Source organism: Cydia amplana, chromosome 23 (assembly GCF_948474715.1).
Source record: "Cydia amplana chromosome 23, ilCydAmpl1.1, whole genome shotgun sequence".
Lineage (NCBI taxonomy): Eukaryota > Metazoa > Arthropoda > Insecta > Lepidoptera > Tortricidae > Cydia > Cydia amplana.
The window spans coordinates 678,658-694,728 of record NC_086091.1 but is presented as its reverse complement, the minus strand read 5'-3'; the positions used below and the strand labels follow the sequence as shown (position 1 = coordinate 694,728).

General features: G+C 39.2%; 1 protein-coding gene across 1 annotated transcript in view; it reads left to right on the top strand.

The window, feature by feature from the left end:
- Positions 1-16,071, top strand: part of LOC134658864 (dynamin-like 120 kDa protein, mitochondrial) — a 64,883-nt gene that overhangs the window by 29,876 nt on the left and 18,936 nt on the right. Inside the window, exons 11-16 of the mRNA XM_063514534.1 lie at positions 5-136; positions 1,822-1,967; positions 2,861-3,022; positions 4,874-5,067; positions 8,311-8,471; positions 15,994-16,047. Of these exons, the coding sequence (XP_063370604.1) occupies positions 5-136; positions 1,822-1,967; positions 2,861-3,022; positions 4,874-5,067; positions 8,311-8,471; positions 15,994-16,047 (849 nt within the window). The remainder of the gene's footprint in view (positions 1-4; positions 137-1,821; positions 1,968-2,860; positions 3,023-4,873; positions 5,068-8,310; positions 8,472-15,993; positions 16,048-16,071) is intronic.

Genomic DNA, 16,071 nt, shown 5'->3' with positions numbered 1-16,071 from the left:
TTAGGATGGTTCAGTAGATGCCGAGCGAAGCAACGTGACCGACCTAGTCTCATCTTGCGACCCGTCGGGCAAAAGGACCATCTTTGTTCTAACTAAAGTGGATCTGGCTGAGGAAAACCTCGCTAATCCGAACAGAGTAAGTTATTTTCATTTATTTTCTCTTTAACAAGAAAAAATATGATTTTTACACGCTATAAAATTTTATGACACTACAATATTACTACAGTATATTTGGGTAAGTATAGTATCATAGTAATCTCGTGTCTGTTTTCATATCCACTATTTATAATCCTGCACGCAACAAACTGTCTCTGTTTAGCCCAATGGTTGACTGGTAGAGAATGCCTCAAGGCGTTAAGTCCGCCATTTGTACTCTTTTTGTGTAAATTTGTGCAATAAAGTTTAAATAAATAAATAAATATTATTAAAAAAATATTTGGTACGCAAGTTTGAAAAATACCGCTTAATTTTCGTCTCGCTTAAAATTTTTCAAGATTCCACTAGCATTCGACCACTGACAATCCAACCTCTAGACTGAGCTTAGGCCAATTCTTTCATGAAACCGATGCTGCCAAAAATACGGGGGTGCGGGGGGACGAGGTGAGCGAGTCCCGTGCCGTGATTGGTCCGTTCAAAAACACGGACCAATCACGGCACGGGATTGACTCGAAGATGGAGTAACGCTACCGTATGTGTGGCAGAGGGGGTAGCGCGACTATGCTATGTCTAGAGGTTGGATTGTCTGTGCATTCGACTAACGCTAGTCTAACCAGTATTAATCAATTTATTTGACAATAAAATACAAGCAAGATTTTATTTTATTTTTTAACAAGCAGAAACGTCAGCGAACGATGCTATTAAGCTTAGAATAAATTTAAAAGCGGGAAAATTACTGTTTTGGGTGAGACTTGAACTCACGGCCTCTGGATCGATACTCCAGCGCTCTGCCATCTGAGCCACCAAGACCTCATCCATGGCCAGCAAATCTTTCCACCATATAGGTCAAGGCAAAGCAAGATTTGACAAGATAAGTGCTTTGCAGCCTGTCCTAATGGCGTTCTGGATTTAATTGGTTCTGAACATGGTCTAATAAAACATGGTCTTCTCTTCCCAGAGTGTCACTTGCCTACGTCACAATAACATTGCCACTTTATTTCAACATAACATATTACATGGGTACATTATATCTATGGTTAATAAGTTAAAATATTTCTTTATAATTTTATAATTTTCATTTATATGTATTTTATCTTAAATTTTACAATAACAAGTCATTTTTAATTATTCGTTAGCAATATCTTCCGATTCACGAAAGAACTTTCAGACGTTCGGGTAATTCTGTTTACACTACTGGCAACACAGGATAGCGCTGTCACATTTGACAAACCGCCATTTTGTCCCTGACCGTCATCCTTGTCGAACGCGTGTTAATTGTTATTTCCTTCTCGCTCAGTGTCAGCAGTCGCAGTGTTTTCTAAACTTTTCACGTCGTAAGCTTGGTAATTAATGTTTCGTTACGAAAATGGTTAGCTGCTCTATTCGGAACTGTAAGAGTAGGAGTGAAAAGTGCAGTATAGATTTGTTTTATTTTACTATGTTTCTACATGAATAACTTAAAATTAATGCCGTTAAAATAATTTTCACCGTTGGTTAAAATTCTCCCACATTTTAAAGTTTGAGAACCTGTAAACAGCATGATGACGTACGCAAGTGACAGTTAGGTCATTCGCGAATCTCGGAAGAGAGTACCAGGCGGAGTATATTATTATACCATGGTTCTGAAGTTTCTGAACCCTAGCCTTACCGTTTCTCTTTTTTAAGATCCGTCGTATCTTGGAAGGAAAACTGTTCCCAATGAAGGCTCTCGGCTATTATGCCGTGGTGACGGGCCGCAGTAGGAAAGATGACTCCATCCAAAGCATCAGAGAGTACGAAGAGAGGTTCTTTAGGTCTTCAAAGCTGTTCAAGTAAGTGCAAATCCATGTGTCAAGGTTAAAATTAGAAATACTTTTAACTTACGTTTTTTTCTTAGAATCGCCTCCTTTTATCAAAGTCCGGTAAAATGTAGAATATGACATGATACAGATACATATAAATACATTCGTTAGACTCCAAAAACTACTTATATCTGTTATTTTCTGGAAAATCAGCCTGTGGTAGTATTTAAATCGGAACATCGTGAAACCTTGTAAACTATTGCTGGTCAAGCAAATCTTGTCAGTAAAAAAGGCGCGGAATTCAAATTTTCTATGGGACGATATCCCTTCGCGCCTACATTTTTAAAATTTGCCGCCTTTTTCTACTGACAAGATCTGCTTGACCAAGTATAAAAGGGTAGGCAACACGCGTGTAACTAGAGTTGCAAGCGGCCATAGGCTGTGGAGGCCGCCTAAAATTAGTCGGACGGGGTTGATAGTAGTGATGGGTAGGACATCAATTTAAAATGAGTTTGTATGAGTACCTCATTTTCTAAAATGAGGTGTTACAATGTCTTACTTTAAATGAGGTGAGGTACTAGCATATTTTCAGCGTCGACTATTCCATTAATTCAAAAATATTTAATGTATATACATATTTATGTATTCATCACTTCCTTTATAAATAAATAAATAGTAACATTTAATTGGAGTGCAATTCTGGAGGTTAAGAATAGAACTTTTAGGAGAAAGATAATTTTAGAATCAAGTAAAATGAATAGTGAAGTAAGACATTTTAGCGGTACGAAGTACTGCGACAAATTAACAAAATGAGTGGTACAAATGAGGTGCCTCACGTGTGAGCGACTCAACACTAGTTGATAGATAATTCATTCGCTAAATATTGTTATAATAACATTAATAACAATCACATTCCTTTTCAGGGACGGCCTGGTTACGCCATCCCAAGTGACAACCCGCAACCTGTCTCTAGCCGTGGCCGACTGTTTCTGGCGAATGGTCCGCGCTTCTGTGGAACAGCAAGCTGATGCATTCAAGGCCATGAGGTTCAACCTTGAGACAGAGTGGAAGAATACCTTCCCTAGGTAAGATTTAAGAAACCTCATCCCATCCCTAGTGACAACCTGGAACCTGTCTCTAGCCGTGGCTGACTGTTTCTGGCGAATGGTCCGCGCTTCTGTGGAACAGCAGGCTGACGCTTTCAAGGCCATGAGGTTCAACCTTGAGACAGAGTGGAAGAATACCTTCCCTAGGTAAGATTTAAGAAACCTCATCCCATCCCTAGTGACAACCCGCAACCTTTTCTAGCCGTGGCCGACTGTTTCTGGCGAATGGTCCGCGCTTCCGTGGAACAGCAGGCTGACGCTTTCAAGGCCATGAGGTTCAACCTTGAGACAGAGTGGAAGAATACCTTCCCTAGGTAAGTTTTAAGAAACCTCATCCCATCCCTAGTGACAACCCGCAACCTGTCTCTAGCCGTGGCCGACTGTTTCTGGCGAATGGTCCGCGCCTCTGTGGAACAGCAGGCTGACGCTTTCAAGGCCATGAGGTTCAACCTTGAGACAGAGTGGAAGAATATCTTCCCTAGGTAAGTTTTAAGAAACCTCATCCCATCCCTAGTGACAATCCGCAACCTTTTCTAGCCGTGGCCGACTGTTTCTGGCGAATGGTCCGCGCTTCTGTGGAACAGCAGGCTAACGCTTTCAAGGCCATGAGGTTCAACCTTGAGACAGAGTGGAAGAATACCTTCCCTAGGTAAGATTTAAGAAACCTCATCCCATCCCTAGTGACAACCCGCAACCTGTCTCTAGCCGTGGCCGACTGTTTCTGGCGAATGGTCCGCGCTTCTGTGGATCAGCAGGCTGACGCTTTCAAGGCCATGAGGTTCAACCTTGAGACAGAGTGGAAGAATACCTTCCCTAGGTAAGATTTAAGAAACCATGCCCCATCTCGTGACAACCCGCAACTTGACTAGTCTGTTCGGAAAGAGCCGTGGAATGTATTGGGCCCCATACATTTCACGACTCTTCTCTTTCCGCACAGACTCTAGTCGTGGCAGATTGTTTCTGGTAAATAAATTGTCAGGGCCACTGCGGAGCATCAGGCTCATGCTTTAAATCGCGATCCCTTCGGAAACCAATCCCAATGCACTATGACATTACGATTTGAGCCCAAACGTGCATAACTTTGGAACTATTGACACGTCGTAATGTCCAGATTGACCATATTGTAGTCTAAAATTAAGTCTAAATAAGAACTAGTTAGTAGCATGCCGATTGTCAACTTACCTACATATGTTTTTATTAGTAACTGCAGAACTAAAATATATTTTCAAGTTTACCTTGAAAATGCATTTGAAGGAGGAATGGATTTGTTTTTGTTGTCTTGAAGGTTGTCTGGAAGAGATCGCTCTTTAGCGATAAGACCGCCTGTTGTTTACCTCTGTCTTCATGTATTATTTGTGTTTCCATGTACATTTATTCTGAGGTTGTTCAATAAAGAGGATTTGTATTGTATTGTATTGTATTTTAGTTTATAATGTTCTCATGTAAGTGAATTTGTAATTCTTATGAGAATACAATGATATTATATAACCATAGATAGGTTATGCTCATACTTGAGGAGCACAAAAAACACTTCCATATTTATTTTTGTGCCTACGAAGAAATCTGTTATTTTTGATTAATTTTCTCATTCCATCCATCTTTGTAACATTCGTTGTTCAACATAAGGTCGTCTCTTTCTCTTTCGGTGTGCGGGAGCTCGTTAACACGTGCACATTTATCGCTTGTCCAACCGCGTCTAAAGGCAACTTGTCCAATTTGTCACAAGTTAAGCGCTTCAATTCTGGAACGCCTATAACCTATCTTGAGTTATAAATCATTGTGAGAATAAAGAATCTTTAACCGTAAAATGACAAAGATTATTTATTCTAGACAACGCGAGCTCGACCGCGACGAGTTGTTCGAGCGCGCCCGCGCCGAGCTGCTCGACCAGTCCGCGGAACTGTCCGCTATTCCCGCCGCCGCTTGGGAGAAGCGCCTCACCAGCGCCCTCTGGACCACTGCCTCCGGCAAGGTGTTCAATGGTATATACCTGCCTAGTGCTGCGGCGGCCCAAGAGGATGTTGGTAAGCAGATTGTAAACAGATTAAGGATCAGTTGCACCGAACCGTCAGTCACCGTTAAAGCGTTCGCTAAATGTTGTTGTTTGGGAAGTTTCATAGTTCACAGCCGCTGATCAGTCCGTCAAATGAGGTTGGTGCAACTGATGGCCCTAAGTATGATCATTTTTACTTCTCACATGAGGCATTATCCTGTTTGGTATAATTGGTGGCCCATGAGGGGGAGAAATAGCAGTCTATAACCAGGGACAAGAATCCGTAAATCTAACACCGGTCCCCGCCTTGGAGAAGCGCCTCACCAGCGCCCTCTGGACCACTGCCTCCGGCAAGGTGTTCAATGGCATATACCTGCCCAGCGCTGCGGCGGCCCAAGAGGACGTTGGTAAGCAGATTGTAAACAGGTTACATATGATCATATGTACTCAACAATGTGTTTGGTATAATTGGTGGCCCATGAGGGGGAGAAATAGCAGTCTGTAACCAGGGAATCCGTAAATCTAACACCGGTCCCCGCCTTGGAGAAGCGCCTCACCAGCGCCCTCTGGACCACTGCCTCCGGCAAGGTGTTCAATGGCATATACCTGCCCAGCGCTGCGGCGGCCCAAGAGGACGTTGGTAAGCAAATTGAAAACAGGTTACATATGATCATATGTACTCAACAAATATGTACGCTGGTTGGTATAATTGGTGGCCCATGAGGGGGAGAAATAGCAGTCTATAATCAGGGACAAGAATCCGTAAATCTAACACCGATCACTGCCTTGGAAAAACGCCTCAAAGGCGCCCTCTGGACCACTGCCTTTGGCAAGGTGTTCAACGCGATATACCTGCCTAGTGCTGCGGCGACCCAAGAGGATGTTGGTAAGCAAATTGTAAACAGATTAAGGATCAGTTGCACCAAACCGTCAGTCACCGTTAAAGTGTTCGCTAAGTGTTGTTATTTGGGAAGTTTCACAGTTCACAGCCGATTGCCGTTGGTCAGTCCGTCAAATGAGGTTGGTGCAACTGATGGCCCTAAGTATGATCAGTTTTACTTCTCACAAGAGGCATTATCCTGTTTGGTATAATTGGTGGCCCATGAGGGGGAGAAATAGCAGTCTATAACCAGGGACAAGAATCCGTAAATCTAACACCGGTCCCTGCCTTGGAAAAACGGCTCACTAGCGCCATCTGGGCCACTGCCTCCCAAGGTGTTCAACAGGATATACCTGCCTAGTGCTGCGGCGGCCCAAGAGGATGCTGGTAAGCTGATTGTAAACAGATTAAATATGATCATATGTCCTCAATTGTGTACGCTGTTTGGTATAATTGGTGGCCCATGAGGGGGAGAAATAGCAGTCTGTAACCAGGGAATCCGTAAATCTAACACCGGTCCCTGCCTTGGAAAAACGGCTCACCAGCGCCTTCTGGGCCACTGCCTCCCAAGGTGTTCAACGGGATATACCTGCCTAGTGCTGCGGCGGCCCAAGAGGATGTTGGTAAGCAGATTGTAAACAGATTAAATATGATGATATGTACTCAACAATGTGTTTGGTATAATTGGTGGCCCATGAGGGGGAGAAATAGCAGTCTATAATCAGGGACAAGAATCCGTAAATCTAACACCGATCACTGCCTTGGAAAAACGCCTCAAAGGCGCCCTCTGGACCACTGCCTTTGGCAAGGTGTTCAACGCGATATACCTGCCTAGTGCTGCGGCGACCCAAGAGGATGTTGGTAAGCAAATTGTAAACAGATTAAGGATCAGTTGCACCAAACCGTCAGTCACCGTTAAAGTGTTCGCTAAGTGTTGTTATTTGGGAAGTTTCACAGTTCACAGCCGATTGCCGTTGGTCAGTCCGTCAAATGAGGTTGGTGCAACTGATGGCCCTAAGTATGATCAGTTTTACTTCTCACAAGAGGCATTATCCTGTTTGGTATAACTGGTGGCCCATGAGGGGGAGAAATAGCAGTCTGTAACCAGGGACAAGAATCCGTAAACCTCTGCCTTGGAAAAATGCTGCTCAACAGCGCTATCTGGACCACTGCTTCTGACCCCCCCCCCCCCCCTAGATTTAAAGGAGTTTTACTAAACATAAAGCCATGTAGATTTCATTGCTCCCGAAACTTATTATAGGCCTAGATCTCCCTGTAGTCTCCGTTCAAAGCAATTATACCTTGATATTCTAGGCCTGTATCTTGAGCTACTCAGAGCGAATAGCGCTCGACGCGACCAGAACAAGAAGCAAGAGCAGAAAACAGCCAAGAACTCGAAAGAGAGAAACGAAGCGAACGAAAGAGATGACGGTTGTGAGTCCTATCCTTTCCTAATCCTTCTCCCAATTTCTACTGTCAAACAACTTTGTCAGTAGAAAAAGGCTCGAATTTCTTAAGGCGGCCAACTCTGCAAATCCGCCACTGTATGTTAGACTGTTTGGAAAAGACGATCGTTTTAAAAATTATTACTTTTATGTTACCATATGCCTCTTTAAATGAATCTTCACGTTTGTAAAAGAGTTGCTACTGTAAATAAGGGCTCATTTAGACGGCACGCAAACTCGATTTTAGTTACATTGCGGACTATTGAGGTTAAATCCAATTCAGCCGACCGATCAAATACCGCAATGTAATGAAACTCGCATGCGAGTTGTCGCACCGTCCAAATGAGCCCTAACCGTGTCCCTATAGCCAACTTTCCTTCCCATTCCCAGACAAACTGGTGTCAAAACCGATCAAGTTAAAACAACCTATCGACCCCGCGGCACTTCGTTCTGGGTTATGGATCGACCCATACGATATAGATGCCAGTGAGATATAAACAAACGTCATTCGTATTTCGTAGTCTTTTATAGATTCCTATCAATATTTTATATACTGAAAGTAGTATTAGGGATTAGGGTTTCACATCGGAATGAGATGAGATGAGCTATAAAGGTATACCTATTGTCATAATTGTGTCTGAGTTGTAAGTTATTCAAGGTTAATCTTTAATTATTATCATTAATTTATTTATTTTAGTACTTTTCTAGTGATTTAGTGTAGATAAGTCTTCTGGTAGATTTAATTTGTGCTACCTTACATTGATGTACAGGCCAATGATGGCCTATTAGTCCTCACATAAATATTTTCTACATATGTACATGGTTTCTAATTTATATATTAAGGTATTTCGTATGATTAATTACTAACTTAATTAGCTGACTAAAAATTAACGTGAATTTAATATCACCAGCAGTACCAAATTTTTATCGTTTTTTTTTCTACACTCAGACAAATTCAACACGTCAGTGGACATAAAGCTCCGAGAGTGGGCCGAGACGGAGCTGCCCATACAATCCATCCAAGCCGGCCTGGACGCTCTCAGGGAAGAGTTCGAGGAGGTCATGGCCAAGGGGGGGGAGGGGGACCCTGTGTTCGAGGCCCTACGAAAGGTACAATACATACTAATACTAGTGGCTCTGTGAGCTGTAGACCTCGCGAGCAGAGCTTAAAACTGAATAAATGTATGGCAAAAATATTTATTAAAATATAGGTATAGTACATGTAATATAAACAAAAAATTAAAAACTACATAAAGCTACAAACAAAAATTAAACGAATACGCTTAACCCGCGCTTGATAAAGGGTGGATCAACTATTTCTTGTTGTTATTCTGTCCGGTCAGCCAGGAGAAAATAGTAGCATAGTTTGTTAGAAGACATTGTACACCACCTTCTTCTGACACGCTTGGTAGACGACCCTCAATGGAAAGGGTTCATAAGTTTCACAAAAAAGCGTGTTTGGTGAATTTAAATGCCTAAAAATCAGGTTTTAAAGAGTGACCCAGAAGAACGTAACCATGGCAACGAGTGACAAGAAAAAGTTGATTCACCCTAAATAAAAAATACGAAATTTTTAATTTTTTCAAAATAAAAAAATAAAATAAAAAACAACTATACGAAATTTAAGTATAAAAAAAATACATAAAGTTATGTAGCAGTATACAATTACTGGGGATGGAACCAGGGACCTCCCGATGCAAAATAAAAAGGGAACGTTTGCAAAATACGCCATTATAGTTCTTACTAAAGCTGACGAAATTTAGCTACTCATTCTCAAGTAAAAACGAAATATCTAAATACCGCCAAAATCAGCGATACAAATTTTCTGAATTTTTGGCCATTTAATCTATAAACATATCTCAAAAAGAAAAAGCTCTTATGATACCGATACGACTAGGCGGGAGCTATCACGACTCCGCCATTTTGAAAAATTTCCAAAAACCGGATCGACAAAAATTTTTTATTTAGTCATAGAATTCGGTCACAAAATTTCACGAAAATCGGTTAAGGCCGTGCATCGAAAAATAACAGGATCTTAGAAACGTGGCAGTGGCTAGCCCCGGAAACAAACAGTAGTGATTTTCGGATATATGTTTCTTGACTATATGATAAGTGATTTCGTAGTAGTCGAAACACGAATGCTTAAAATTTTCTCGATAGAAAATAAATCCAAACTTACGTGTTCATTTTTCGGTTTTAGCTTCGTGCAACTAGAAAACACATCCATATCCAGAACAACCCACCTTACAGCAAAGGTTTTCATCTCGTCTTAACTTTCAAAGAACTAAATATTAACTTATTATCCTTTACCGATGGATTTATTATCGATTTTTGATTTTACGAATTCAACAGCAAACGCCCATTTTACGCAGTTCGGTTTCTCTTTCTGTCATGCGTCAAAGTCATAAATGCATCCTTTATGCCAGTAATGTTAGATGGCCGTCGTGCCTCAAAGAGGTAAGACCTATGTCACTTCGCGCAGCGCTCCGAATTACGTAAAATTTTAATATCCAATAAACGTTGAGTCGTAACTCCATTGAGTAGTAACGGAATCGGAGGTAAACCTATGATGGTGCCTTCTTACAGGCCTATACGTTACGCATGTGTGCGTGTTTGCTAGGCTACGTCATGCTACGTCGAAATCTATACTCTTTGTCAGTTACAACGGGTTAGGAAATTTCGACAGATATTGAAATGTATCGGTAGCTGTTTGGTGTTTAGCCATCAGAATCTAACCGTAACTTTTTGCTTTATTTTTGATTGAAAATAAAATATCTATAAGAATATATTTTTTGCTTTTTTTCTATTGTAATGATAAAAATAAATCTAGTATGTTTCATGCTCAAATAATTTAAAATAATTGAATAAATATTAAAAACTAATTGATATTATTCGTTTTAATTATTATATTATTAAGTTTGTTTGAATAAAATATTTTATTTCAATAATACGAAAAGTTATTATATTTAAGTACCACTAAAAAAGGTCCTTACTTAAAAAAACTCACTTGCACGGGCCGGGGTTCGAACCCGTGACCTCCGGTTTGAAAGTCGCACGCCACTACAATTTCACATAAGTAATTTACAATGACATGATACCGTGGAAAAAGTGAATATTACAATGTACTGTGTTACTATCATTTTATTTTATAGTTTATTTTGGCTTGACAAGGAGTAATGAGAAAAACGTGCAGAGCGAGAGGATTAAATCTCTCTGTCCCTTTCTTAAAGTAGCCAATCCTAATTATGACATCTGTTTTGATATTAATTCTTTGAACATAATTTGTCGATGTTCTTTTTTATATCATCGAGAAAGATTTTTATTAAAAAAATGTGTTGAATTTATGTTTTATTTATGTTTTTTTGGCATAAATTTCATTACTTTTGACACATTTTGATTGTGATGACAAACGATTTGATGTGATGTGTGAAACGAACCATGTGATCAACGTTGTGTCTAATAAAACTTCATTTAGTCGAAAAAAATAGTTGTCTACTACCGGGTGGAAAAAAATTATGGGCCCTGGAGGGAAAGTGCCTTAAAACCTTAAGTTTGCTCATTTTACTTAAATGAAACATTATTGTTTTTTAAAGAAACAACTGCATTCAAAGATTTTTGAAGTGAAAACTTCTTTAGCGGCGCTAGGCACTTTTTAAGGTGGGGAAAAAATGATAAACTCGAGACAGCGTAAGGCGATCATGTGACCGTAAGGTTTAGATGGCATTTAAATCAATAAAGAAAAACTCAATGACATTACATGAAAAAGGTTATAATCTTGTACGGGCTGAAATACGAGGATCTCACAGTATTATAACTTTATATCACTCAAATATAATTCAATAAAGCTACATCTTGATGAAATCGCTAATAAAAGTGAACTCTAGTACTGGTGAATAAAACTCAAAATATCATGACCAAATATATTTAGATGCGAGGTCTGCAAGGTAACTTTACAATTTCTATTCGAATTTTAAACAATTAACGCTATAAATTTGAATTTCGAATTTTAAACAAGCTCACTGACCAGCAATTTCGGAACCAAAAGTTTTCAATAGAAAGGAGGATGGGTCAATTATACATAGTGCTGCAGACATTTTGGACTAGTCATTGAGTTTTCACTTCTGTCGGCACTCCCGGAATGCAACACGTTGTTTTTTTAGGGTTCCGTAGCCAAATGGCAAAAAACGGAACCCTTATAGATTCGTCATGTCTGTCTGTCTGTCTGTCTGTCTGTCTGTCCGTCTGTCTGTCCGTCCGTATGTCACAGCCACTTTTCTCCGAAACTATAAGAACTATACTGTTGAAACTTGGTAAGTAGATGTATTCTGTGAACCGCATTAAGATTTTCACACAAAAATAGAAAAAAAAAACAATAAATTTTTGGGGTTCCCCATACTTCGAACTGAAACTCAAAAATTTTTTTTTCATCAAACCCATACGTGTGTGGTATCTATAGATAGGTCTTCAAAAATGATATTGAGGTTTCTAATATCATTTTTTTCTAATCTGAATAGTTTGCGCGAGAGACACTTCCAAAGTGGTAAAATGTATGTCCCCCCCCTGTAACTTCTAAAATAAGAGAATGATAAAACTAAAAAAAATATATGATGTACATTACCATGTAAACTTCCACCGAAAATTGGTTTGAACGAGATCTAGTAAGTAGTTTTTTTTTTATACGTCATAAATCGCCTAAATACGGAACCCTTCATGGGCGAGTCCGACTCGCACTTGGCCGCTTTTTTTAAATTCGCTTAGTCGCGCCCGGGAATCGAACCTACTTTTTCCACACTGTATAAAAGAACACAAATGCTTTTCTTCTGGTAACTTAAATGTTCTATCTATCTTGGTGATATGTCAATGCAATCAAATAATCTGAAAAAATAATAATAAACCAATTTATGAATTCCGTTCCTTCAGAAAAATGCGAAATGTACGTACAATTTTTAGGGATATCGTACTTTTCCCAGAGACAAATTTAGTTGGCTAAGAGACATTTTCACTGATTTGGGGTCTGTACTAATAATCTAACATAATATGATAAGGACTTAATCGTTTTAAGCTCAAGAGTGAGTTTTCCTAAAGCTTTTTCTAAAAATTATGTCTTTATTAACGTTAGGAGTGCATTGCAGCATGTCAAATGTATGCCAAAATGTCAAGGGAGAGAACAATAAATTAAGTTTCAATTCCACTTCCACTCATCAGCAAAGTGATATAAGTATATCAGCAGTTTAAAGTTATTTAAGATTACAAAATTAGCGCATCAAAAAAATCAAAGTGCATAGAAAAAAAGTCTCCTGAGTCATAATAAAATTGATGTCTCTTGGGTCATCAGAAAAGTCACCAGGGAGAACGATGACCCAAATCACATTTAAAAGAAAATGTAAATTTTGTGTACTACCTACGAACATTTTTCAAAAAACTATGTTTTTATAACATATTAGACCCAGGATAGATCTAATACCTCTTTTCGTACCCCGGATAAAATGGTCGGCGACTAAAAAAGTAACTGAAACGTTACGTTATTAGGTTCACGATGCCGCGTTGTACCCTTGCCTTCGTTGCGATATGTTTGGTAAGTCAGGAGACTTAAAAAATGAGCCATGATTTTGGGACATATTAACAAATATTATTTTGAATATATATTAATTTTAGCGGACTTTAATAATTTACCAGTTAAATTAGATGTAAATACCTTTTTAGTTAATCGTTAATATGATATATTAGTAGCAGTAAAACATTTTATTGTACAAAAAGACACATAAAACATGAAAAAACACACATCCTTCGTATATGGTAGAATATATTTTTCACACTTATAAGTAAAAACCAAAACCGATACGCGATTGGAATACGCTCTTTTTGTATGGGATACAAAAAAAATTCTCCTGGGTCACCAAGAAAAATCGACATATTAAAATAATTCAGTTTGTTTTTAAGTTCTAGTCAGATTGACTTTTTGGTTATTTGAGATAAATTACAATAACGCTTAGATTTGAGAAACATGATTTTCTATTTTGTTGCGATCGACCCGGGTAATAAAAATACGGCGAATTTGAACTTTTGTTTGTTGTCGTTGTAAAATGTATTAAAAAATAATGTAGGCACCCCTGACAATTGAAATTCAAAATTGAAATCATGAAGGGTTCCGTATTTAGGGGATTTATGACGTATTAAAAAAAACTACTTACTAGATCTTGTTCAAACCAATTTTCGGTGGAAGTTTGCATGGTAATGTACATCATATATATTTTTTTAGTTTTATCATTCTCTTATTTTAGAAGTTACAGGGGGGGGGGGACACACATTTTACCACTTTGGAAGTGTCTCTCGCGCAAACTATTCAGTTTAGAAAAAAATGATGTTAGAAACCTCAATATCATTTTTGAAGACCTATCCATAGATACCCCACACGTATGGGTTTAATGAAAAAAATTTTTTTGAGTTTCAGTTCTAAGTAAGGGGAACCCCCAAAAAAAATTTTTTTTTTCTATTTTTGTGTGAAAATCTTAAAGCGGTTCACAGAATACATCTACTTACCAAGTTTCAACAGTATAGTTCTTATAGTTTCGGAAAAAAGTGGCTGTGACATACGGACGGACAGACGGACAGACAGACAGACAGACATGTCGAATCTATAAGGGTTCCGTTTTTTGCCATTTGGCTACGGAACTCTAAAAATGAGTGTTTCAAAAAGGCACCCTGTATTCCTTACATACCTAAATAATCTCTTATTCAATAAAACATATAATTACTAAACACTGTGATTTATTTCAAATAAATGCAAATCGATCGGATAAAAGATATTAATACCTACCTATACAACAATGAATACGAGTACAGTCAGCTGCAATAATATGTTACACACCGAAGGCCGTTTTGCGGTAGATCATGTTAGATCTTATTTGTAGAGCCATAAGAGCGTGTCACATATTTTTGCGGCCGTCGAAGAGTAACATATTATTGCAGGTGACTGTACCTATGAAAAATTCGAGGGTTAAAAATCATTTCAACCAAAGCATTTATAATAATAACGACTATGGACGCCTGCAACCCCAGGGGTATTGTAACTCCATAACAATAAGGTTGAAATTTGCATTTAGTGACCGCAAAGTCAGGTGAGCGTAATCAAGTAAATCTGTTTTCATCATATTTTATCAAAAATAATCTATTTTCTGTTCTTGTGCTATTTTCTTATTATCACTCTTAACTTATATGCTATATACGCTGCTGCTTCTATGCTGTTAACATCTTCCAAAACAACAATAAATATGCAGGTATATGAATTAATTATTTTATTGTTTGCTATTATGAACAAATAACAACGCCATCTGTTTCAATTTTTTCCGAATTCAAGTTTCTGGCCGACCGCAGCGACCGCGTATAATGGTAGTTAACTTCTGTAACGTTAGATGGTGCTAAAAGGTCACACAAACTTCACGTGCGGCGCGAAGCGTTTCCATGTGTGCGTGTTAGCGGGGAGGGAAGAACTAGCGGGCGTGGTTTACGAAGCGCCAGACGCGGCTGCAGTAGGCCCTTAAGAATTGCGACCTGTAGAGGAGAACATCCGGACATACAAAAGCAAAATGCCCGAGTCAAAACGTAGACCTTCGCTACGCTTCGGTCAATAATAGTACTAAGTACATAAGACTCACTCTCTAACAAAACGCGTCTGTTACGATCAGCACAGATATGGCCGCTAGGTGGCGACAGCGCCACGCGCGGCTTATGGCTTTCCCCAAAATTGGGGCCGAACGGATGTACTTTTAGCTACCTGTAGCAAAGCGACGAAATCGCGGAGTGAGCCACGCCTGCTAATATTATAAATGCGAAAGTGTCTGTCCGTTTGTTACCTCTTCACGCTTAAACCGCTGAACCGATTTAGTCGAAATTTGGCATAAATACACTTTGAGTTCCGGGAAAGGACATACGATACTTTTTATCCCGGAACTCACCACTCAAGGGGGTGAAAAGGGGGGTGGAACTTTGTATGGGAAATCAATAACCGCTGAACCGATTTAGATGAAACTTGGTATGCGGATAGTATGAGCTGTGGAGAGAGATATGGAAAAGTTTTTATCCCCGAAATCATCCCTTTAGAGTTTAGGGTGTAAAAATATGGGGTGAAAATGTATAGAGTGGACCAATTTGGGGATGAATAAAAAGCAGATTTGTTTAAAAAGTAAGGCGAACTAATTTGGTATAAATCAGTATCTCGATAGAACAGTTATTTAACCGGTAACCGCAAACGGAAACGAAATCCTTTTCGTTCTCAGGTGAATGAACGAAACCGGTTTGAAAAATAAAACGGTTTCCGAGCCCTGGTAGCTATATCAGTTCCCCAAACGCGTTAGCTCCGCGTAGCATTATTTCCATTCGCATTTTTCCCCACTAGAGTTTTATTGCGTTCATGTACAGTGATACAGTCAGGTGCAGAGATAACTGACCCTCCATGCATATACATTTGTTAGCAGAGAGGGTCAACTATCTCTGCAGCTGACTGTACCTCCCCATTCGCATGGGCTAGCAGGCGTTATTTTCTCTAATACATTTTTATTCCAATCGTTTCTTTTCCAAAAACATTTCCTTTACAACTTAACTAGACGATGTATTTTATAATTGTTGTTTGTAGGAAGCCGTGGAGCAAGCGCTAATGAGACATCGGTGGGAGGACCGGGCGCAAGACGTGAGTATATGTCTATTTTTAAAT